The 26055-nt window shown below is 46.5% G+C and overlaps 1 protein-coding gene and 1 long non-coding RNA gene across 5 annotated transcripts in view; one reads left to right on the forward strand and one right to left on the reverse strand.

The window, feature by feature from the left end:
• The window catches only part of LOC128628477 (uncharacterized), a 15683-nt gene extending 15215 nt beyond the window's left edge, over positions 1-468 (forward strand). The window contains exon 3 of the long non-coding RNA XR_008392874.1: positions 146-468. This is a non-coding gene — a long non-coding RNA (uncharacterized LOC128628477). The remainder of the gene's footprint in view (positions 1-145) is intronic.
• The window catches only part of SCIMP (SLP adaptor and CSK interacting membrane protein), a 25066-nt gene extending 3098 nt beyond the window's left edge, over positions 1-21968 (reverse strand). Inside the window, exons 1-5 of one of the 4 annotated variants that reach the window (XM_037144257.2) lie at positions 20735-20816; positions 17804-17911; positions 5922-6045; positions 4299-4362; positions 1190-1263 (exon numbers count right to left, since the gene is read on the reverse strand). In XM_037144257.2, the coding sequence (XP_037000152.2) occupies positions 1190-1263; positions 4299-4362; positions 5922-6045; positions 17804-17911; positions 20735-20743 (379 nt within the window). In that variant the 5' untranslated portion in view covers positions 20744-20816. Of the gene's footprint in view, positions 1-1189; positions 1264-4298; positions 4363-5918; positions 6046-17803; positions 17912-20734; positions 20819-21697 lie in introns of those variants that run through there. The other 3 variants (XM_053672593.1, XM_037144258.2, XM_037144259.2) reach the window with 3 other exon arrangements.
• Positions 21969-26055: the final 4087 nt, after the last annotated feature.

Raw genomic sequence — 26055 nt, forward strand, 5'->3', positions numbered from 1 at the left:
GTCACAGGTTCAATTCCCGGTCACATGCCTGGGTTGCGGGGTTCAGTCCCCAGTCAGGGTACATGCAGGAGGCAACTGATTAATATTTCTCTCTCGCATTGATGTTTCTCTTCCTCTCTTTCTCCCTCCCTTCCTCTGCCTCTAGAATCAATAAAAGAGAAATAATAAAAAATAAAAAAAGTGGTACATATACACAATGGAATTCTATGCAGCAGAGAGAAAGAAGGAGCTACTACCCTTTGCAACAACATGGATGGAACTGGAAAGCATTATGCTGAGTGAAATAGGCCAGGCATTGAAGGACAAATACCATATGATCTCACCTTTGACAGGAAGCTAAACAATAAAACAAACAAGCAAACAGAATAAAAACAAAGACACTGAAATAGAGAACAAGTGGGCAGCGACCGGAGGGGAGAGAGAAGGGAATTTAAGGGGAAAAATGGGGAGGGATTTTGAGGAACAAGTATGAAAGACACAGGGATGAGGACTGGGGGGGGGGGGGGAATGGAAGAGAGGGGGGAGACAGGGCTGGGGTGCTGGGATGGGAGAAATAGACAAAAAGTGTACTTGAAAAATAACTAAATAAAAAATTTTAAAAATAAAAAAAGAAGTGTAAGAGGCCCAGCGACAACCTAAAATTTCTTTTTACTCATATCCCAAGCCAGAATTTGAATATGAATTTGTAAAGTGAACATTGGGAACATTGATACTTTTTCTAATCCTTTTAAACTCATTTAATCAAATTGCTGCCATCTGCAGATCCTTGTGTTACAGACTGAATGTTTGTGCTCACAAAATGTTGAAGCCCTAACTCCCAGTGTGCCTGTATTTAGAGACGGAGCCTCTAAGAAAGTACATGATATTAAATAAGGCCATAAGGCTACAGCCCTGGTCCACTAGGATTAGTGCCCTTATAAAAAGAGACACCAGCGAGCTCTACCCACTGTGTGAGCACACAGCAAGAAGGCAGCCATCTTCAAGTCAGGAAGACAGTCCTCACCAGAAACCAAATCAGCTGGCACTGTGATCTTGGATTTCTAGCCTCCAGAATTGCGAGAAAATAAATTTCTGTTGTTCAAGCTACCCTGTCTATAATATTTTGTTATGGACAGCCTGAGTCAACTAAGACACCTGGGTAAATTTGTTATCCTACTCTGAACGAGGCTTATTAGCAAAATATACTTACAGGCATCTTGTTCAGGAAGAAAATCCCTGGGTGGCAAAGGGGGTAATTGAGCTGATGATTGATCGAGAACATTCCTGGAGAGAAAGAAAGAGGAGTTGGTGTTTGCTTTTGACCATGCTCCCTGTCAGTGGATTTTAAGGAAAGCATCAAAGAAAGTGGGTAGGGTTGAACAGTCAAAACTTGGTCACTATAACCTGGAATCATTACCTTCCCTTTCTAGGGATTGCACCCCATTTGTAACTGGCACTCTAAAGCACTTGCACTAGCTGAGAGCATCTGGACTTGAGGGAAGGGAGTTGAGGCGCTGTAACTAAGTATGGAGCATCCCCTCCCCGTCCTGTGCTCTCCTGAGCTGGTGAAGATGGGGAGGTAAGCACCAGCTGTATTTTGACTTGCAACACTAATGTCCTCCTAAAGCTAACTGTACACACACCATGTGAGGGCAATTCCACTACTAGATATACACCCTACCAAAATGTTTGCATATGCTTACCAAAAGACGTCCTAGAATGGTCATAGCAACACTAATCATAACATCTTGAAACTGGACACTATCCAAATGCCCATCAGCGGTGGAATGGATAAGTTCCCTGTAGTGCAATACTCTATAGCAGTGAGAATGAACAATCTACAACCATGCAAGTGAATCTCACAAAAATGCTGAGCAAGAACACCAAATAATACAAACTGTATAACTCCATTTATACAAAGCACAAAAACAAGAAAATCCTTGGGGTGGAATGACTGAAAGGGAATATAAGATATTGAGGTGCTGATAATTTTGGTTTTTGATCTGGGTGCCACCTACCTAGGTCTATGTAGTTTGCAGAAGTTCATTGACTTGTACTCTCATCATGTGCATTTTTCTGTATTCTTTTTTTTTTTTTTTTTTTGCTAAGAAGTTTCAACAAAAAGATAGACTCCAAGCAAGCCTCCTTACCTAGACCCCGATTGCCCTCTGTGCACTCTGATTTTCAAACTGGTACTAGATTCTTCTGAGATGTGGTCTCACTTACCTGGTTAATCCCCCTGGGAATGCATTAGCATTTTTAGGTTGTGGGCATGAGTGGAGAAGGGGACATGTGGCAAAGCTCCATCAGTAGCCTTTTCCTCACCTGCCTGTGGCTCTTCCTGGGAGAGGAGGGAAATTTATCTGACTCTTACATTTGGGCGAGTCCAGCTCCTCCCCCTTTCTCCTCCAGAGCAGGCCTGAATGCAGAAAGCATATATTCTTCTCTGGTCTTTGCCACTCAGAGAAAGGGCTGCCCTGCGGTGGAGACCTGAGGTTCTCCAGAGCCGCCTGTGCATTGCGCAGGAAAGCTTGCCTGGTCTTGAACTAGGAAACGTACTTGCCCTCAGAGAGGTGCCACATTCCGCAATATTGGTTTTGTTCTCAATAAAGGAGATATTTTGGTTACCTAACTGCATGACAGGTTTGTTATACTCCTCATTGGATCAGAACTGGTGGGGAAGAGGCTTAATATTTGCTGGAGCCCTTGAGCCCCAACAAAATTCATTTTAGAAAAGTATAGATTTTGCCCTGGCTGGCATAGCTCAGCGGACTGAGCGTGGGCCTGCGAACCAGAGTATGGAGGTTGGATTCCCAGTCAGGGCACATGCCTGGATTGCAGGCCAGTTCCCAGCAGGGAATGCATGAGAGGCAACCATACATTGATGTTTCTCTCCCACTCTTTCTCCTTCCCTTCCCCTCTCTCAAAAAATAAATAAATAAAATATTTTAAAAAAAGGAAAAAAGTATAGATTTTGTTTCCGATGGTGTGTACATTCCAATGTAAGTTATTTCCTGGGAAATAACTTCTAAGCTCCTGGAATATGCTGCTTGATAAGAGTGACTTTGTGTACTCAGGGCCTTGGGCCAGCCTGATAGTTTATGCTAATAACGTGACTGATGTTGAATGCCTGCTTGTGTTTGCCTAGGGCTGTAGGTCATGCTGTATCTGTTTGGCTTCTGGAGGGGCTGGAGACTGAGTAGCTAAAGTGGTCATGCGGGCACTCCCTGCCTCTGTGACGGATCCCCAGTAAAAACCCCAGCAATCAAGGCACAGGTGAGCTTCTCGGGTGGGCACAGGTTGTCATGGTTCATGCTGCGAGAAGAAAGTGCAGTCTGTGTGATTTCACTGGGAGGAGACACCCAGGAGCTTGCCCCTGGCTTCTCCTGGACTCCACACTATAGGCCTTTTTCCTTTGCTGAACTTCGTCTGTGTCCTTGCACTGTAATGGCCCATAACCATAAATATAACAATGTTTCTGGGTCCTGCGAGTCCTCCTAGTGAATCATCAAGCCTAAGGGTGGGCTTGGGAACCCCCAACACAGATAGCACTCATAAAGCCCCGAAGGTATCACTGACAGACTTAGGCAGGCCTAGGAGGGATGGGAAATCACCAGGCTGGAAACTGGCACCGTGGGAAGCTGCCTGCAGACCCTTCCCAGGAAAAACATGAAGACTGGGGTCTGGGGTTGGCCTATCGGCATAACAGGATGCAGCTTTAACTTGAGCCCGCACCCAGCAACCAGCTCTAGCCAATCCAACTCTGATACCCTTCGCAGACTTTTGTGTTGAAAAACCCTCACCTAAGAACAATCAAGCGAGTCCCAGCCTCCCTCGGTTGGCTCCACTTTCCCTCTTATTCCCAGCTAATAAACCCTGCTCTCCTTAGCTCGCTGTGTCCGTCTGGTTTCTTGAGCGACTCCGACCTAACAATCACAAAATGCAAAAGTAAAGCAGATGTATTATCTTTGTTCAGCACAATAGCTTTTAGAGGACTACACTTTTAACCCATTTGAAGAAAAGAAGGGCCAGGCTCACCCTGAGTGGTGGACCCAGAACACAGAGCCCGACCTGCGACCTCTATCAAAGTAAGACCATGTGAGGGACACTTAGAGAGCAGACAGAGGCAGATGGCACCCTGCACCCCCACAGCCCTGAGACCTCTCCCCTTGAAGTGGGGAGAGTTGACAGACATGACATGTCACTGGCTGCCAAGGAAAAGCGGGCGTGTAACATGCTCGCACAGCAGCGGAGGCCCAAGAGTGGAAGTGAACCGGCAGTTCTCAAACTTAAAAAGCAGAAGGATTTCCCCGACTTACTCATACATAATTTCTTCATCTTTTGGTTTCTGTTTCAAGGGCTTAGCAATTCTCAATTTCTTGCCTAAGGAAACAAATAAACATATTGACTTAGGAAGAATTAACAAAACCTGTGATTTTAGAGTTTAAAAATCCTCAGAAACCATGTGAGTTCAGGACTTTCAGAACCACAAAGAAGAAGCAGATTTAGGGACGCAGAGCAAAATGTTGGCAGAGCTGGAAATGAACCCAGGCTGCCTGGGCCTTTTGCGAACCCAGTGAGGCAGGGGCCTGTGGGCTGTGCTTATCTCCTCATTGCCAGTACTCGGGGCACAGACGAATAAGCAAAAGTGTGCTTGGGAGGAGATGAGGTTAGGAAAAGCGGTTTGTAAATTATGACGTACTGGGCATATAACTTATTAATTATAAATAGCTTATTAATAAGAGTGGGTCAAGATAAAAGAATAAGTAACATTTTTGTTCAGGGTTATGTTTTTCTTAGAATGGGACATTCTAAGAAGGCAAATGGATAAGGGCCAAAATACACATTTTGTATTAGAAAACTGATTACTATCAAGGGGTGGAGAGGAAATAATATTAAACAGGGAGCTCCATGGACCTGGGTTCTGTTCCCAACCCTGCCACCAGCCCCTACAAGATCCCAACCAAGGCTTCACCTCCTGCTGCATCTTAATTTTCTTATCTCTAAGAAGAGATCGAGAGGAATGACAGTAAGACTTCACTTCTTGTGCAGCCCTGACACTCCAGCACTGGCTTAGCCGGATTTGAGGCTGTGTCCAGATGCAGCAGGAGGACAGTGCCTTGATCATGGCGAGATGGCACCCAGCGTGGCCCAGGGGACATGGCTGTACCTCTCCATGTATTTACCACTCCCAGGGGTACTCCAGGTTTAGGTCATTATGAAAAGGGATAAGATCTCAAGAAAACACTATGGAATCATGAATTGCATGTCTCTGGAGAGGAATATCAAAATGGAAAACCCTCTTGTAGATAATCCAAAGCTAGTGTTAATCTCCAGGTAGCTGCTAATTTATGTCTGAGGCTGTCAAGAAGCTCTGGCCAAGGTGAGTAATACCAGAATTCAGAGTATGATCTTAGAGGAGGTGAGCATGATAGACAAACAGGTTGATTGTAGATTGAGTCTATTCTTCATGCCTCAGGACATTTTTAAAAGCTACTTATTGAGGTATGACTGGCATAGAAAAAAGCTGTACACATTTAATGTATACAGCTTGATGGGTTTGGAATTAAGACAGCTTTTGACATTACACAGACTTGTGCTCTATTCCAAGTGTCAGACATAAGATGCTGTGATCAGCAGTCACAATAAAGAGAGAAAGCACTGGAGCTCAGTGTGCCTTGAAAGAGGCTCTGCTTTCACCCAAGCCCTTTGGGCTGGAAGAGCTCTTGGACATCAGTTAACCTCCCTCCCTTCACTATGCGGCTGGGGAAACTGAGACTCAGGGATACAAGGTAGTGGCAGGCCTCGAACTGAAACCCAGAAAGCATGGTGCTTAATCCAAAGTTCAGCCCATACAGGCCCAGAACTAATCTTCTTGCTGAAGAGGAGCCCTAATGCACTGATAACCAGCCCTCCACCTGCCTAGGTGAGATGGCTATTACCTCGTCTGAACAGCCACCTACAGACACAGCACATGATGAGACCCAGGACCAAAGAGACTATGATGATGGCCACAGCTAAGATGATCCAGAAATTGTCTTTCCACCAATCCATTGCAGTGGATTCCTGAGGAGAATGGAGATAGAGGAATGAGGCGTGAGTGAAAGGCATCCTGGGTGGCAGGGGCGGGTTACCTTCCGTGTTGTGTGAGGACACATCTGCTTGGGCTCGGGCAGCCCAACCAGCACTGGTTGGCTGTCAAACCATGTCAGTCAGCAGCTGGGAGGCGGCAGGCAAACCACTTAACCTACTCTGAGCCTCGGTGTCTTGTCGACAATATGGGAGTGACACCACCTATTACTTCACAGAGGATTTGTGAGGGTAAGCTATGGACGGACTAGGTACTTTAGGAATGACAGAGGTAATCACTGTTCTTTCTTATATTGTCAAACACACAGTAGAAGTGGCAATGCCCTTTAAAGCAAAACTGATTGCAGTCACTTTTATATTAAAAAGGCAATATAGGCTTAATTCATAATGCAGAGACAGAATTTCGAGAGGTTTTTTTGAGATGAGGGCTAGAAAAATACCTTGGTGAGTGTTTTTGAGTGAGGCATGGTCAGTCTGAAGGGGGAAGGTGAAGATGCAAAGCACACTGAGTTAGTCTGCATGAGAACATAACAGGAATCTGGGGGCCGAGGGTGGGCTGACTAGAGAGCAGGAAAGTCTGGGGAGAGAGTAGTAGCAGAGGGCAAGATCAAGAAGAGAGTAAATGTTAAATGTTCTCCCCACAAAAAAGAAATTGTAATTATGTGATGTGATGGGGGTGTTAGCTAAAGCAACGCTGGTAATCATTGTACAATACAGAACTGTATCAAACCCACAGTGTGATTTGTCACAGTGCGATATGTCAATTACATGTAAATAAGGTTGGGGGGAGATCAAAACAAAGACGATAGCGCAAAGTCGGAGCATCATTAGAAAGATTCTGCAGTGAAAAATGACCAGTGCCTTTGTAGGACAGTTATGTCTAATATTCACTCTTAAACTGTTGTCATCTTCTGTTCCCATCAAATCTTCAATTAAATGGCACAACAACAGCTTATATGAAGAGAACCTGTAGAAAAATGACATGCATGCAGTAATTTTTCCAAGCCAGGGGTGACACAGGGACAAGCAGAGAGAAGAGCAGCTTCCAGGCTCCAAGTGATGTTGGGGAGCAGGCTGTAGGAATTCAGGGAGACCTGGGGAGGGTCTGAGTCCCCCTCACTCATGGAGTGGGTATTCTGTGAATATCCTTGGATATTAAAGTAAAAACAGCCCTTGAGGCCTGGGAGAGATCCTGGAATTTCCCGGTTATGTGAGAATCTGCTTCCTGTGTCACCATTTGGCTCATGTGTGTTGCTGCAGTGCCATTTCTGATTCATGCTTTTGAGTAATATTAACAATGTCAACAGGAGCCCAGGTGGGTGGCAGAGGAACAGGGGCAAAGTCAGGCTGCTGCTAAGGCCATTATTACTACAAAGACCTCCTAACCTGACTATTTAAAAGTGTGCATTACTGGCACAGTGTCTTTATGTATTAAGTAATTATATTACAATTTGTTGTTTTTGGACTCCGTATTGTTTGATTTTCTGTGGTTTGGTTGCGTATATTGTTGTTAAAACTTTATTGTTTTTATATTTGGTTGTGCAAGGAAGCAAAGTGTTTTCACCTATGCCTCCATCTTGGCGGAAGTCCCACAATTTGGATTTTCAGTTCCAAATTTTGTTTCCTTAGTGAAGGTTTGGCTTAATCAAATATACTGCTCTTTGTCTATTAATCAAGTTATGTGGGACAGAACCAATCATGTATAACCAGCACTGCTCTGTTCTCATCATTCTGCAACTGCCTTTTTGCTCAACATTGTTTTTGTCATTTGCCCATGTTGGAAAATATGCTGAGGATTTACTTAGCATATTTTGAGCAAAGATATGCTCAAAAGAGAGCAAAGCGCCAGTGACCAGGGATGAGGGATATCTCATCCCCCAGGCAGGTGGTAGGCAGAGGTTTTGTTGTATGTCACCCTTTCAGGATGCACACACAAAAAAGTAATGGGAGGCAGAAGAACAAAGGGAAAAGGGAACCATGGAGATGAGAAGCTTGGCTTTAAATGGGGCTTATGAAAGTGGGGTTTGTAGAGACCCATGAGGTCAAAGGGCACTGGACTTAAGTGCCACCACATAGCAGAGGGTGGCCTCTTTGTTCAATAAACCTAAATTGGAATCTGACCATTTAAAAAATGTCCTTTTAATTCCTAGTTAAAAAATTCTTCTTGGACTTTTACCTTCTTAGCTCTGGTGAACCAGATAGACAGATTGATAAATAGAATTCCTTACCATCATTTCTCCTTTGTTTTCTCATTCAAATGTGTGTCTATCTAATGTTCCTCTCCTATTTTATATCTCTTTGTCTTTTTGTCTTACTCTTGAAGGACTTCTCCACAAAGCAATATAAACACCTTCTTTAGAGCAATGGAAGTAAATACTGGGACATGAGAGTTAAAAGCCGGTGCATCTGAGGAGCATGACTGGATGGAAGGAAGGACATGGGGGGCTGATGTAACTTTCCACTGAAAACCTTCTGGATTACTTGATATTTTTAACTATTTACAATTAGTTTGATAAAATTGAAAAAGAGGCAACCAACCATATATAGTGTAACTTCCATGAAAAACCATAGCTTAGATTTCAAGTTCAAAGAAATTACGTCAGAAAGTGAAACTATGAGTCACTTTTCAGAACACCGGGGAGTGATAAATATATTGCAGTTCTGTTCTTACAGACTGAGTGAATCTGATTTTCCATCAGATGTTCCGATTGTGTTCAGTGCACCAAGCAGTCCACAAGGGATTTCTCATCTCTGCCCTCAGCTCACCTGCACCACCACACTTCTTTCAACCACAGCAGAGCTGAAACTGGGGTCAAATGACTTGCCCAAGGTCAGCCAGGTGAGTAGGAGGGCAGATGCTTTCCATGTTACAGAGCCTTCCTCTGTTGATATTAGTCATGATGCTCCCAAGTCATCAACGAAAAGCCAAATGGGATACAGGACACCTTACTTCAAAAGGAGCATCACATTGCTTCTCAGCCTTTTGGCTAAGATGAAGTGCAAAAGGAGCCTCACTGTGGTCCTGGCATGTGGTGTGAGGAGCCAAGGGATTCCCCAGAATAAATGATCAGGGACCACAGTTGAGAATAAGCATCTCAAGTTCCCCCCATTCTAAAGCCAGAGAAATAGCCCTCTCCCCTATAGACCCTGAGATACCTTTCAACAGAACCAAGCAGAGCTGAATCCCACCCATGTCGGCAGGCCTGGGGTAGGTAGGACTGTGGGGGTGTGGGATGGCTGAGAGCTACTGGAACATGGCGCAGGGAAGTGTTTGCCTGAGAGGATGCTGGCAGTCAGCTCAGCAATGCAGTCAGGTCTCTCAAAGGTCTACAAGAAAACTCTCGAGGGCCAAGGGCCAGAGTCTTTACTCAACACTGCAATCTGGCTCAGCAGGAATGGTCCACTGATGGGAGACTTCCTGTGGAGAAGTGTTTGTCCTGGTCTTTCCTCCTCTATCCAATACCAGAGAAGAAGGTGCAGGGGAGGGTGCTGAGGGACCTGAGCCAGCCCCACCCCCCGACCACCCCCTGCATTGAGGCAAAGGGGAGAGAGTTTTGAGTCAAAGATTGGAGTTTTCAAAAAAGCACAACTGGAGGACTTCCGCCAAGATGGAGGCATAGGTGGAAGCACTGTGCCTCCTCCCACAACCAAGTTTAAAAACAACAAAGTTTTAGCAATAAAAATACAGCCAAAACCACAGAAAATTGAACTTCACGGAAGTCTGACAACAATGAATTCTTCAGCCAAACTGGTAAGAGGGGCAGAGCCAGAAGCAGAGTGGGGTTGGGCAGGAAAGATCCACCGGACCGACCAGGGCGCACAACCCAGGTATGTTGGCAGCCATAGGCGGATCCCAGGTGTGGAGAAGCAGGCGGACTCACTGAGGGCGCAAGGCGGTGGACTCACTGAAGGCGCGGGATGGCGGACTCACTAAAGGCTGACCACCGTCACACATTTGCAAGCAGATAAACCGGTGAAGGAGGGAGTGGTGAGACAGACCGTGCAGGCCCCAGTGGCAGGAAGAGGTAGAGGGGACCGCCACTGTCCTCCCTGACCCCGCCCCCACATACAGCGTCACAAACCAGCGACCTGGGTGGCCCCACCCTGGTGAACAACTAAGGCTCCACTCCTCATACCTAACAGGCATGAACAGATCAAAACATGGCTCAAGAAGAACTTAGAGCCCCAGAGCCTATAAATCTAAGCGATGAAGAAATAGCCAAACTTTCAGATGCACAGTTCAAAACTCTTGTGATCAGGATGCTCACAAAACTGGTTGATTTTAGTCACAAATTAGAGGAACATATGAAGGCTAAACTAATTGAAATGAATGGAAATGCACAGGAAACCAATAGTAATGGAAAGGAAACTGGGACTCAAATCAAAGGAGTGGACTAGAAAGAGGAAAAAAAATGACCAAACAGAAAAGGATGAAGAAACAAGAATTCAAAAAAATGAGGAGAGGCTTAGGAACCTCCAGGACATCTTTAAATGTTCCAACATCAGAATTATATGGGTGCCAGAAGGGGAAGAGGAACAGCCATGAGTGGAAAACTTATTTGAACAAATAATAAAGGAGAATTTCCCCAATCTGTCAAAGGAAATAGACTTCCAGGAAATCCAGGAAGCTCAGAGAGTCCCAAAGAAGTTGGACCCAAGAAGCAGCACAGCAAGGCACATTATAATTACATTAGCCAAGATTAAAATGAAAGAGAGAATTCTAGAAGCAGCAAAAGATAAGGAGACAGTCACCTACAAAGGAGTTCCCATCAGACTGTCAGCGGATTTCTCAAAAGAGACCTTACAGGCAAGAAGGGGCTGGAAAGAAGTATTCCAAGTCATGAAAACCAAAGACCTACATCCAAGATTGCTGTACCCAGGAAAGCTTTCATTTAGAATGGAAGGGCAGATAAAGTACTTCTCAGATAAGATCAAATTCAAGGAGTTCATCATCACCAAGCCCTTATTATATGAAATGTTAAAGGGACTTATCTAAGAAAAAGAAGATAAAAAAGATGAACAGTGAAAGGACAGCAAACTCACAGTTATTAAGAACCACACCTAAAACAAAAGCAAACTAAGAGGACGGCTAGATCAGGAGCAGAACCATAGAAATGAAGATCACATGGAGGGTTAGCAACAGGGGAGTGGGAGGAGGAGAAGGAGGGAGAAGGTACAGAAAATAAGTAGCATAGATGGTAGGTAGAAAATAGGTAGGGGGGAGGGCAAGAATAGTAGGGGAGATATAGAATCTAAAAAACTTGAGACACGTGGTCATAAACTAAAGGGGGGGAATGGTGGGGGAGAGGGTGTGCAGGGTGGAGGGGAATGAAGGGGGGAATAGAACAACTGTAATGAAATAATCAATAAAATATATTTTTTTTAAAAAAAGAAGTTCCAGATGCTCCACAAAAAAAAAACACCCAAAAACACAACTGCCCTGGCCGGTATGGCTCAGTTGGTTGGAGTGTTATCCCATAACTGAAAGGTCACAGGTTCTATTCCTGGTCAGGACACATGCCTGGCTTGCAGGCTCTGTCCCCGGTCCAGGCATGTACAACAGGCAATCAATTAATGCCTTTCTCTGACATTGATGTTTCTCTCTCTTCCTTCCTTTCTCTCTATAAAGCAATGAAAAAACGTCCTTGAGTGAGGATAGAAAAAAGAAGCACAAATAAGTTTTTAAAGCTAGAATGAGTCTGCTTAGTAATCAGAAGTAACTTAAAGGTTTTGGAATTGGACTGAAATGTCACTGAGGGAGGCCACTCCCGTCAGAACAAGGTGGGGGCCCACGCAGTAGCAGTTGGAAACAAACCGTACTTGTTTCTGATGGCCACTTGCACAACTTAGCACAAACACAGTTCCTTAAAGCCTACAAGCTCTAGGGGATCAAAGGTCAACATGATGTCACTGGGCTAAAGGCAAACTGTGGCAAGTGTGGCAGGGCTGTGTGCTCTGCCAGAGGCTCAGCCAGAGAAGCTACTTCCTTGTCCCCTTCAGCTTCCAGAGGTCACTCCTGTTCCTTGGCCCCTGGCCCTGTCCTCCACCTGCAGGATCAGCAGTGTTGCATGCCTCTGACACGAGAGGGTTCCCTGGTAAGACTCAGACTCAGAGATGGTTCAGAGCCCCCTGAGCCAGAGTGGGGCTCACTGCCCAGCATAGACCAGAGAGGGTAAAATCCAGTGAGAGGCAGAGCTGGTCCAACTCTGAACCCTAGGTCAGCAGGAGCCAGAGCACAGGGTGGGAGTGGATGGTGAGGGACTGAGTCCCCATGTACAGCTGTGGGGATCCAAGCTTTCAGGAGGAGGTCAGGGAGCGGCAAGGCTTCACCTTGGTTTCTGTTGACTGGGGAGCATTTGGTGGACACCATGAATGGAAAGAGGAGTAGGAGGAACTATGGGAGCACAGTTTAGCTGTTAGTGTCAGGTTCGTTGAATGTGTTAGGCCCTGGGCCAAGAGCCTGAAGGATATCCTAAGTTCCCAACCCTACCTGAACTTTAGAATCACCCGTGGAGCTGGAAACACTGCTGCTGTCTGCAGTTCATCAGGGGCTGCAATTACATTATTCTGGGCTGGGGCCTGGCCACTGAGATATTGTTTGTTCTGATAAAGTTCTCCAATGGATTCTAATAGGAGGCCAAGGTTGAGAAACATTAACATACATGTTATCACTTAATCTTTATAATAATCTTGTTACATAATGAGGGCTATGATTACCCTTGTTTTATAGATGAAGAAATAGAACTCAGAGAGATAAGGCAATTTGCTAAAGCCAACACAGCCACTGACTGACTAACCTAAGACGGCAGCTCAGCCCCATCCACTGCCAAAGTCCACGCTCTGTTTACTCTGCCAGGCTGACACCGGGCTGATAGAAGCTTCTTGTCATTACAGAACTGAAAGCAGAAGCCTCATTCAAGAACTTCCAATATTGGCAAGACCTCAGCTCTTAGCTCTGACTTGTCTCATGTAATAAGAACCTCAATATGAAAATGTACTTTACAAAAGTAACATGCCTCATAGCCTAACTTACCACAAGTTCTAAGCACTCTGCATGTGCCATTTCATCTAATCCTCATAAAAGCTCTATAAGGCAGATCATAATTATTATCCCATTTTACAAATAAGAAAATAGAGGCTTAAGACTTCCAGTCAAGATGGAAGTATAGGCACACCTCTTTTCACAACTACAGAAAAAATTATAACTGGACTACAAAACAATTGTCACCCAGAACCATCAGATAATCAAGCTGTATGGAAGCCTGACAACCAAGGATTTTAAGAAGTCACATTCATCCAGATGGGCCACGCTACAAAGACAGGGAAGCAAAGCAGCTCCATCTAATACATAGAAACAAACACAGGGAGCCTGCCAAAACTAGGAGACAAAGAAATATGGCCCAAATGAAAGAACAAACAAAACTCCAGAAAAGGAACTAAACAAAATGGAGATAAGCAACCTATTAGATGCATAGTTCAAAACACTGGTTATCAGGATGCTCCAGGAACTCACTGGGGACTTCAATGGCATAAAAAAGACCCAGGCAGAAATAAAGGTTAAACATTAAGGGAAATAAAGAAAAACCTATAGGGAACCAACAGTGGAGGGGATGAAACTGAGAATAACAAGGATAGTCTAAGAAGCTTCTGGGACATCTCCAAACATACCAACATCCTCATGGAGTCATAAGGATGCCAGAAAGAGAAGAGAAAGAGCAAGAAATTGAAAACTTATTTGAAAAAAACCTTCCCTAATTTGGTAAAGGAAATAGACATACAATTCTAGGAAGCACAAAAGAGTGTCAAACAAGTTGGACCCAAAGAGACCACACCAAGACACATCATAATTAAAATGCCAAAGGTTAAAGATAATGAGAGAATCTTAAGAGCAACAAGAGAAAAGTGGAGAGTTACCTACAAAGGAGTTCCCATCAGACTGTCAGCTGATTTCTCAAAAGAAACTTTACAGGCTAGAAGGGACTGGCAAGAAGTATTTAAAGAGATGAAAAGCAAGGACCTACATCCAAGATTGCTCTATCCAGCAAAGCTTTCATTTAGAATGGAAGGGCAGATAAAGTACTTCCCAGACAAGGTAAAAGCTAAAGGAGTTCATCATCACCAAATCATTATTACACGAAATGTTAAGGGACTTATTTAAGAAAAAGGTGAGGATCAAAACTATGAACATTAAAATGGCAATAAATTCTCAGCTATCAACAACTGAATCTAAAAAACAAACTAAGCAAACAAGAAGAACAGAAACAGAATCATAGATATGGAGATCACTTGAAGGGCTATCAACTGGGAGGGGAAAGGAGGAGAATGGGGGAGAAGGTACAGAGATTAAGAAACATAATTTGTAGGTACAAAATACACAGGGGGTTGTTAAGAATAGTATAGGGAATGTGAAGCTAAAGAACTTAAATGCATGACCCATGGACATGAAGTAAGGGGGGAATGGAGATTGCTGGTGAGAATGGGGGTGTACTGGGAGGAGGGGAGCAAAGGGGAAAAACTGAGACAACTGTAATAGCATAATCAATAAAATATTTTTAAAAAAGGAAGTAGAGGCTTTGAAGAGTTCAATAACTCGTCCAAGGTTGTAGAGCTAGCGAGCAGAAAAATCCAAAGCCAAACCCAGATCTTTCTGACTCTAGAGCCCTAGCTGGTGACCATCAAAGCCAGGCCTTGGGAGAAGTATAAAAATGCAGACCCCAGGGTCCTACGTCCCTGCCCCACTCCCAGGCCTGATCTGCAGGTATGGTGTGGGACTTAGGTATCGGCATTTATGACAAGCACTCCAGGTGGTCCTCAGGCTTGGGAAGAGCACTGCATCAGCTGGGGCAGTTGAGGAAGCTGGAGGCTTGTTCCCCACAACAGTCAGAAGCAGTAGCAGCAGTTGCTGGGTGGAGTGAAAGGCATTAAAAAAGACTCCTTGAATCCAAATGCATTTCCTGTCTGTTTGTCACATAGTACCTGGAATTTCATCATTATCAAGCCACTTCTCTCAGAGCAAAGTTCCATGCTCCCTCCCCTCTCCACTTCCCCTCATTTTCCTGGTGTGCCAGGTGCTGAGGAAGAAAAACTGACTTTTACTAGGATGTGAAAGACTTTGTTGGATTTCTGGGTTCCTTCCTTAGGGCATTGGCAGGAGCAGGGGCATCTAGAATTTTATCCAAAGTCCTTGGAATATGGTTGTAACCGAGTACAATATAGGAATGACGTTCCTAAAGGATCAAAGAGACCCAGGGAGGCCCAGGAAGACCCCTGTGTCCAGGCATCACCCTCCTGCATGTCATCCCCTCCCTACCTCCCAGATGCTCCCTGCTTAGGAACTCGGTGCCCCTACTCTCTCCCCACTTTCTCCTCCACCATCCTGCCCTCAGGACAGACCAAGTCTCATTCACTCCAGGATCTCCTGACCGGCAACAAAGCCCAGGAGGCAAGAGAAGCCTGAATTTCAATTCTGTGAGAGCAAGGGCCTTGCCATTCTCTTCTGTGTTGTTTCCAGTGCCTAGAGCATCACCTGGAACACGGTGGACACTCCATATGTATCTGTGTCCATAGGCAGAAATGATGCCCCGGCCCCTTCCCCTCACTCTGGCAGACCTCCCCCACAACAATGCAGGGTAGTAGGCAGCTTGGACCCAAGGTCTGAAATTCTTCTTTTTTTTTTTTTTTAAGATTTTATTTATTTTTAGACAGAGGGGAAGGGAGGGAGAAAGAGAGGGAGAGAAACATCCATGTGTGGTTGCCATGTGTGGCATCCATGTGTGGTTGCCTTCAATGGGGACCCGGCCTGCAACCCAGGTATGTGTCCTGACTGGGAACCTAACATGCAACATTTTGGTTCCCAGGCCCATGCTCAGTCCACTGAGCCACACCACCCAAGGCCAAGGTCTGAAATTCTAATTCCAAAGCCACCTCACCTGGACACGTGACCTTAGGCTGGCTCCCTGCCCTCCGTCTGTCACCTGCTGCTGGCAACGAATAGCTGACTGGGAAGCACAGGCTATGCAGGCACTGGAGCGGGGAGTTCCAGCTTCTGTCTTATATCTCCCCGTTCCTTGGGAACCTCAGACACCACTGTCCGTGAGCCTGTTGCAATTCTGAGTAGGAGAAGAGTGGGAGCGTGGCTCAGAGCAGCAACCATCCCAGCCCCAAGTCTCACTTCCCCAAAAGGCACTTCTGGGGCGTTGGTGACAGAAATCATACTCTGTCCATCTCTGGGAATTCCAGAGACTGCGGGTTTATGTAGCACTTGCTTTTTTTTCAGGCAAGATCCTCAGAACAAGACATACAGTTTGCCATGTTTCAGCTACTTGTATATTCACACAAATGAAACAAATTTCTTCAAATGTCTTTATGACATATGAGCCATGCCAACACCTCAACTATTTTGGCCAGTCTCACCAACAAGAGTACTGAGTGTGAGCCCCCAGATTCATTCCACGTCCCACTGCTGGCTGTGTCCTATATGCTAGAAAACCTGAGTTTTCCTCAAGAAGAATAAATGATCTGAAGTAGCCATGAGTCCCAACAGGTGGAGGTAGAATGTGTGCGGGGGAGGGATTCGAGTTTCAGAAAGTTGGAAGAGGCCTCAAAAAAGTGTCTGTAGAAGGAGGCAGACTTGCAAACAGCTCAGCAGGAAACTGGGGAGATCTGAATTCTAATCCAGCTCCTTGCTTCTGAGGACTGTGTCTGAGGAGTGGCCGGAGTGCAGGTCTCCTCCGCTGAGGCCTGCACTGAATGAGACGGCAGCTGCTGGCCCCATGAGGCTATTCTACTGAGCACTTACTGGGCGAGGTGGCAAGTTGGAGCTGAGATGTAAATGTGAAATGCATACTACATTTCAAAGACGTAGTGTGGAAAGAAAAATGTAAAATGTCTTGTTATTAAAAACTTACATCAATTACATATTCAAATGATAACATTTTAAATATATTGGGGTAAGTAAAATGTATTATTAAAATGTCAGCCCCCCCCTCCTTTTTATGCCTTTCTCCCTGCTGAAATTTCTCCCCTCTGTCCTGCTCACACTTTTATTCTTAATATCAACCATCTGGGCATGTTGTACTTAGTTGAAGAATATGAAACTATAAACAGGAGAATGGATAAAATGGCTGGTATATTCACACAATAAAATGCTACCTAGAACCTTGGCTGGTGTGCCTCAGTGGACTGAGTGCCAGACCAGGAACCAAAGGGTCACCTGTTCGATTCCCAGTCAGGGCACATGCCTGGGTTGCAGGCCAGGTCCCCAGGACACATGAGAGGAAACCATACTTTGATGTTTCTCTCCCTCTCTTTCTCCCTCCCTCCCCCTTCTCTAAAAATAAATAAATAAAATCTTTAAAAAATGCTACATAGAAATTTTAAAAAACAAATGTCCCGTACACACAACAATGTAGACAAACCCTGGAAACACTAAGTGAAAGAAGCCAGAGGTAAACGAGCACAGCCTGTGTGCTTCTCAGTGTAGGAAGTTCGAGAGCAGACTCAACGACGTGACTGCAGTAGAACTCGGAATAGTGGCGGCACTGGGGGAGGAACGGGTGTGATTGGAAAGGGGCACAAGGGGACTTTCTGGGTGATGGAAATATTCTGCATCTTATTTTGGGCAGTGGTTACAGAGCAGTCACAATTGTCAAATGTATTGAACTGCACATTTAAAACCTGTGCATTTTATTTATACCTCACTTTAAAAATAGAAGTAAAAAATAGAATGAGCTGCCTTTAAAGTACTTAGCTGGCTGGGCCGGGGTTGAAGTTGGCTGACAGGCACTGGAGACGTTGAAGATTGAAGATTCCTCTGTGTACTGAGCGGGGGGAACCTGGAGTTCTGGGGGAGAAGGAGGGGGAAGGAGTTGGAGGAGGGGAGGGCGGGGAGACAGCTGTGTGGCACGAAGGTGGAAGAGGCAACTGGTGGCAGGGGCTCGGGGTGGAGCGGCCGTGGCATTTGAAGAGCAGGGCTGTTGTTCCAATTGCTGCCTTGGAAACCTCTCCCCGGTGGCCCCCTGCCCAGTCTTTGGTGAAATCTATTGTACCTCCAATGCCTCAGTGAGCCATTTTGTTTTGGGAGTAGGGAACCAAGAAGACAGCTGCGTTTACCCCTTGGTCCGTGTGGCATGGGACAGAGGCTCACGCACAGGCTCGGAGCCATCGGAAAGGGGTGGCCTCCTGGGGACCCCACAGCAGTCTCAGGGAGGGCTTTGGACTTCAGCAGAGCATAAGATGAGGGTTTGAGCTGGTCTCAACCTAGATCCCAAGGGCCTGGGAGACTGAAGATAATATTTCAGTTAATACTTACAGGTCAGTATGAGCATTTCTTGCCTGAATTCACCTCTGGTTCCCAGACGGTCACTGCCCTGGCTCTGGGGGATGGGACGGGGGGGGGGGGATCCCTGCCTGACCTCCTGGCTGAGATCAGTACCACAAATGGTTGTGCGGATAGTTGCCGGCAACTGTGCCAAGTGTGCCTGGGAAAGGGCAGGGTAATATAATTAAAAGGGGTGCAGACTCTCCTCTGCCTCCGTCTACCCTCCCATTTCTGTGAAAGGCTGATCCTAGGAAAGTAAGGGGGAGAGAGCAAACGGAACACGCCGCTCTGGCCAGCAGCACCGTGCTGACTGCACCCGCGGCCTGCAGTGGGGCCGCGTACCCAGCCCTCCTCCCGCCCCTCCTCCCGCCCAGACACATCCTGGTGTGGCGTTTGTTCCATTCCAGGACCCGACTCTGTGCGTGCGTGCTCAGCCGCTCTCGTTCATCGTCCTCCTGGCACATTTGTCTGCCCTCAGTTAGAAACTACATCTGTTTGCTAGCAAAACGGAAAAAGACATGATTAAATCCTATTCCGGCAAAGCCGTGGTGAAACGGATCCTCCTACGTGGACTTTGGCCATACACATTCACTTACATGTTTTTGGAAAGCAAATAGTAATGCATTTAAAAAGCAGTTCCCGTCCCGTGATTCCGTAAGATCATTTCTAGAAATCTAGCCTAGGAAGTAATCCAAAGGAAGTAAGACCTAAGTGCACACATATGTGGGCAGACGGGCCTGAGCGTGCAGACGGGCAGGGAGCTGCCGGCAGTCCCACGCTGGGGCGCCGAGGAGAAGATGATGGGAGAGCCACCTGATGGGATGGGACGTGGCAGTCGAGCAATAGGAAGAAAACGCCGTGAGGGCACGATCGGGAAACCGATCAAAAGGAAAGGGGTGGATTCAACGTGTTTCTGTGCTGCAGGCACATCAGCGCGCGGGTCCCTTGAGCCTGCGGCTGGGGCGGCAGGAAGCGAACATGAAAAAACGATTTTGATTTTTGGGTGTGGGAGAGTAGGGTCCTTCTTTCTTTCGCTATCACCTGGCCTTCCTGTGAAGCATAAGGTAAACACATTTTCAAAAACTTAGGTGTCACGCCTTCAAAGAGCTTCTGCTCCCTGATCCCGGACAGGTCGCTGTTGTGGTATCTCTGGGGCGCTGGTCGCCCGTCGCAGAGCGTCCCAGAGTGGCAGATCATTCAAGCTTCCTGGTACATTTACCCCCAAATTTCTACCACCCAGAAGTCTTTCCTTGCATCCAATCAAAATCGTCTCTTTGTTCACTTTCCTTATGCGTTTGGTTCTAAGAATATGGAGGAAAACTCCCAACCTGTCCCTCAGGGGGTCCCGGGCAATAATGCCGGTTCCCTAGGTAAGTGGGGGGGGGGGGCACAGAAGCCCGGGCCCTGACCACAGCGGTGAAGTTTGTATTTCTATTTCTAGAATGTATTTACATCAAAATAAAGCTCTTCAAAATACCTACACATAGGAAAAAAAGATTAGAAGGCAAAACCCAAACTCTTCCCCGCCATTGTTGTGAGGTGGTGGAATTTGGGAACACCATTTCTGTATTTCTCTGTAGTTTTCCAACTCTCAGAGGCAGGGCAGGGGAAGATCCTTAAAAAATAAAAATAAAAGAAGCTTGCAGATGACAGAGCTTGCCCAGTCATCTGCGAGCTCATCAATGTCCATTTTCCATGCTCCCTCAGAGGTCATTGTGTGCACAGGGCAGGGAAGGGAGTGGCTTCTGGACAAGCATCACTGGAAGGTGGAAGAGGAAGCAGCAGAGCTGAACCCAGGTCTCCTGCACAGTAGTTTTCCAGAGGGCGAGAGCAGGTAACGAAATGGAGATCTGACCCCCAACCCAACACACTGGATCCTGAGGCCTCTGGAGGACAGAATGCCTTACAGATAAATCCCTGAGCGCCAGAGGCACAGTGACAAAGGTACCTAGGTTGGTGGTGGTGCGGGGTTTTCATCCAACAGCTCCACGACACAGCCCAAAATCTGCACAGTGGATGCCTCCACCCCACCCTCCGCACTGACCCCTCAGGGCCCTCAGCTACCAAAACTCCCAGCAGCATCCTGAGAGGTAACAACCTCACTCCCAGTTGTCATTTCAGCCTGACACATGGGCTTCTTCATCACCCAACGCACACACACAGGAGGCAGTGGAGGCCCAGACAGAGGCACAGTGATTCTGAGGTCACCTAGCCAGTGACCAGCACAGTGGGTTCTTCAAGACCAGTATCTCTCCAACCCCATCCCGTGGTCTTGTGGAGGCTCCAGCCACAACCCCCAGGCCAACCCCCGATGGTCACTCACACGACACAGGCCCAGAAGCTTACCTGGGTCATAAGCAAGTTCAGATGTGAGCAGCTGAGGGGACAGCGGTGTCCTGAGTGCCTGTGGCTCAGGCACAGTAGACAAGAGGCGTTCCCCACCCACAGGCCTCCCACCCGCCCCAGAGCAGCAAGTGCCAAGGCCTGACCACACTTCCTCTTTCGGCTCAGCCCCCTGGGAAAGGCCCCGTGCCCTCACCAGGCCATCCCTTCCTCCAGGGAAATCTGACCCCTGAGGCTTTCCTGGAGCCAGAATCTTCTTGCTGCCCCCATGGCCCCTCCAGGAGCCTGTTCTAGTGAGGAGGGGTCAGGCCCTGGATGGGGGGACAGGGGTGTCCCCACAGCTGTGCCTGCCCTGAGCATTCCTGGAGCTCCAGAGGAGAGGACCCTGACACCCACCCAGAAGCAGACTTGGGTAAGTGCCCAGCTCGCCTGTGACTAGCACTGGAGAGCAGCTCGCGCGAAGCCCAGGGAGCCCTGGAGCCGCTGACCCGGCTTCTGCTGGGAGAGGAGAGGGAAGTTCTGCTCCTGAGAGTATGTAACAGGTGGCATCCAGAAATTTTGACCGAACTGGGTTTTTCCTCACAACGTGACCAGACAGAGTTCCCAGCGAGGCCGACAGCCTCAGGTTACCACCGATCAGCCATTCTGCCGAGCTGACGGCTCAGACAGAGACGAGTGGCCGTGTGAGCACCAACAGCCTGGCTGTGTGCACGGGTCTGCCTGGAGTTCACAAATTATTGTTCTCAGCGATAATGATGACACCCCGGGATGTCTGGGATATGTCTTGGGAAACAAACAGCTTCCTGGTTGGTAGTGTTTGCTAAGTTCCATGATGTAACTGCTCCCATTGTGGCCGATCCCAGGACGTAGCTGGACACAATGGGCCGCCCGCCACAGAACGGGGGAGCCTGTGACTGGGCCCCTGCTGGGGGCCAGGGCCTGCCACCAGGGTTTTCCTCCACTTACCTGGAAGACAATCATCTCCATGTCGCAGGCGGGAACACTGACGCTCTGGGCAGTGACACCCTGAATCAACTCTGTACAGCCAGGGAAGGACTCGGAACCCAGCTCCGTTCATTGCAGAGTCTGTGCTCTTCCTTATTAGGGTCCATTTAAAGGGGAGCTGCTCAAAAACCTCCCAAAAAGCAAATTTTAAATGAGCTTTCAAGAAGTGAATAAATGCTTCTGTGGATAGAGTTCATCCCCTGCTACTAAAGCAGCAACTCTTCAGCTTGTATTTTCTGCTGATTCATTCGTAAATGACGTCATTAACCCTTTAGGACGGGCCCCATCCAGCCGTGATGCAGCAGACTTCACAGGCCTGCTGCTTCCATGGTGCACCTGGCACAGCAAGTCCAAGTCTGGGGTGTCAGAGATCAGAATTCCAGGGTCAGTCTGCTAACAACTCCCAATATGAAACCTTCCCCTGCCTGAGCCTCAGTTTCCTCATTTGAAAAATGAGTCGACTGATAAACATGAAGCAGCTCCAGCGATAGGGCCATGGAATCTCTCATCCGAGATTGTCTGCTCTCTGGCTGGGACAGGGCACTTCCTCAACTCCCCTCCCTTCAAGACACCCAGCACAGTCCGGGCACAACAGAAAATGCCTGATAGATATGTGCTAGCTGAAAAAGACATCCACGGACAGAAGTGGGTTACACACACCAAAGGCTGCTTCACCACAGCAAATCTGAGGGCCTGCTTTGCCTGACCCTTTGCTGGGCAGTGTGAGGGCCAGAAAGAAGAATCAGATCCAGCACCTGCCCTCAGGGAAGCCTCCCAAGGTGTAGGAGGCAGGTGAAGACATACTAGAATGCAGGTGAAGTTCAGTGTTCTTCGCCATGTGCCAGGCCCTCTGCTCACAAGTTTCCAGTTGGAGCTGAGCAAGCTGGTCCCTGGTGGAGCGCGTGTTCTCCAGGTCAGAGGGGCACATAAGCAATTGCTACAGAAAGCAATGAAGCTGCGGCTGAGGGAGCACAGACAGAAAAGAAGGAGGATCAAGAGGGTCCCAGTAGTAGCATTTGAACTGGGCCAAGAAAGAGGCATAGGAGCTCACCTAGTGGAGACAATGTGGATAAACCAAGCCAGAGTGCTTTGAGAACAGCTGGTGGCCCTGTCCCAGTTGACTGGGACTGTTGTGTTGGCAAGAGGGAGGCCCACACCAGGGCATGTGGACCTGCCCATTTCCTGTTGCCTACACTCTTCCCCTGGCTCCACTATTGTCTTTTCACCACAAGAGGAAGGCAGGAAGTTAGGGTGGCCTGTTTGGACTTTGTGCACAACCGAAATGAGGCCTGCAAGGTGGGACAGCTAGACAACCTGGAGGGGGTCAAGGATGCTAGAAGGCGCCCTCTGGTGGTCATTTTTGGTGTTTTCCCAGTTGGGATGAAGAATAAATGACTAGTTGGGCTAATTGCCATAGTGATCTCAAGAGACAGTACAGAAGTAGCACCCAGTACACTTGGGAATTTATGATATGACAATGGTGGTATTAAGATCAGCATGAGAAACATACATCATTTATTTCCTGGTAGTCACTTTGAAAAACTACCTACCTAGATTACAATCTCACTTGCAGGAAAACACATTCCAGGTATACCAAAAAATTAACTTTAAAATATAAAATCAACCCCAGCTGGTGTGGCTCAGTGAACTGGGCATGGGCTGAGAACCAATTGAGCACCAGTTCAATTCCCAGTCAGAGCACGTGGCTAGGTTGTCAGCCAGGTCCCTAGTAGGGGGCACGTGAAAGGCAACCATTGATGTTTCTCTCCCTCTCTTCCCATCTCTAAAAATAAATAAATAAAATCTTTTTTAAGAAAAAAGAAAATGTAAAATCATAGACATACCAGAAGAAAATATGGATAATACTATTGGTTAAGACTTCAACATGTCTTCTGGGGGGGAGAGAAGAACACAATTTAACTTGTAATAATACCCAAGTGTAAATAAATGTAGCTTTGACTCAGCAGTTCCATATTTAGAAATTTACCTTAAGGAGATACCTAAACAAATAGCAAAGAGGTTCATGGTAATATTTTTTATAACAGTTGAAAGTGACTTGGTAGTCAATTGTGTCCTAATTATATTATTCTGTGCAATACTATGAAACCACTAGAAATGGAGAGGTAATTCTACATTTATTGCCAGAGAAAAGTGATCACAACACATTATTGAGTGAATGAAGCAGATTAAAAAGAAGCTAGTGTAACAATTTTGTAAAGGTGTATACTTATGTCAGGAAAGATATACATCAATATGTTAACAGTGGTTACCTCTGAGTTAGTGGGATTTTCAGAGATTTAAATTGCCTTCTTTTTTACCATCTGAGGAGTGTGGGCATGTGTGAATCACAGACAAGAGCTCTCCGAAGGGCTCTGAGAGGGATGTGGGAGGCCAAAGTGCCCAGGTGGAACTGGGGGCTACCGGGAAGCCCACTGCAGTCACTCTGTTCATCCCCAACAATAATGGCCAAGCAGGCACTGCAGCTCCTCTCCTTCCCATCCCTGCCCCTAGTCACTAAGGTGGGAACTTCCCCGCCCAGATGCAAGGTCAGCATGGAGATAGTTGGGTGTAGCTGGGCAGGAGGCAGCCATCTGTTGCATGGCAAAGGGGTCCACTTCTCCCCATTCCTGAAGGCGAGGGTCCCCACAGGAGGGTATGGGGAGCATTAATAGTCCTTTCCTTACCTGCAGGCTTTCACAGAAAGCTCCCTAATCCCCAGAACCCATGAATATGTTGCCTTATGTGGGCAAAAGAACTTTGCAGATGTGGCTAAAGTCTCTGAGATGCAGAGGTTATCCTGAATGATTGAGGTGGTCCCGAGGTAATCACAAAGGTCCTCCCAAGAGGCAGCCAGAGGGTCAGAGTCAGTAATAGGTGAAGTGATCATGGAAGCAAGAGGATAGAGGGAGAAGGAGGGGCCATGAGCCAAGGGATGCTGGCCACCTCCAGGAGCTGAAAAAGGCAAGAAAATATTCTCCCCTAGAACCTCTAGAAGGAACCAGCCCTGCCAATCCATTTTAAACTTCTGATGCCCAGGGATGTAAGAAATTAAATTTGTGGTTTTTTTTTTATTAAATAAATTTATTTATTTTTTTTGAATTGTTTATGCTGTTACAGTTGTTCTATTCCCCCCTTCATTCCCCTCCACCCTGCCCCCCCAACCCCCCCATTCCCCCCCCTTTAGCTTATGTCCATGTGTCTCAAGTCCTTTAGGTTCTATATTTCCCATACTATTCTTGCCCCCCCATCTATTTTCTATCTACTGTCTATGCTACTTGTTTTCTGTACCTTCTCTCCCCGTCTCCTCCTCCCACTCCCCTGTTGCTAACCCTCCTTGAGATCTTCATTTCTATGTTTCCACTCCTGATCTAGCTGTCCTTTTAGTTTGCTTTCGTTTTAGGTGTGGTTGTTAATAACTGTGAGCTTGTTGTCCTTTCACTGTTCATGTTTCTTTCACTTCTTTTTCTTAGATAAGTCCCTTTAACATTTCATATAATAAGGGCTTGGTGATGATGAACTCCTTGAATTTGGTCTTATCTGAGAAGCACCTTATCTGTCCTTCCGTTCTAAATGAAAGTTTTGCTGGGTAGAGCAATCTTGGTTGTAGGTCTTTAGTTTTCATGACTTGGAATATTTCTTTCCAGCCCCTTCTTGCCTGTAAGGTCTCTTTTGAGAAATCTGCTGACAGCCTGATGGGGACTCCTTTGTAGGTGATTGTCCCCTTAGCTCTTGCTGCTTCCAGGATTCTCTCCTTCGTTTTAATTTTGGCTAATGTAATTATGATATGCCTTGGTGTGTTTCTTCTTGAGTCCAACTTTTTTGGTACTCTCTGGGCTTCTTGGATTTCTTGGAAGTCTGTTTCCTTTGCCAGATTGGGGAAATTTTCTTTTATTATTTGTTCAAATAGTTTTTCCACTGGTGGTTGTGTCTTTCCCCCTTCTGGTACCCCTATAATTCGGATATTGGAGCGTTTATAGATGTCCTGGAAGTTTCTAAGCTTCTCCTCATTTTTCTGAATTCTTATTTCTTCATTCCTTTCTGATTGATCATTTTTTTCTTCCTTCTGGTTCACTCCATTGAGTTGAGTCCCAGTTTTTTTTTCATCTCTATGGGTTTCCTGTGGAATTCCATTCATTTCCCTTAATTTAGCCTTCACATGTTTCTCTAATTTGTGGCTATAGTCCACCAGATCTGTGAGGAAGCTGATGACCAGTGTTTTAAACTGTGCGTCTGAGAGATTTGCTATTTCTTCGTCACTTAGATTTATCTCCGGGACTTTGAGGTCCCCCTGCGACATTTTTGGTCTGTTCTGGCCCTTT

This window comes from Artibeus jamaicensis, unplaced genomic scaffold, assembly GCF_021234435.1.
Source record: "Artibeus jamaicensis isolate MK-2021 breed Jamaican fruit bat unplaced genomic scaffold, CSHL_Jam_final contig_777, whole genome shotgun sequence".
NCBI classification, from domain to species: Eukaryota; Metazoa; Chordata; class Mammalia; order Chiroptera; family Phyllostomidae; genus Artibeus; species Artibeus jamaicensis.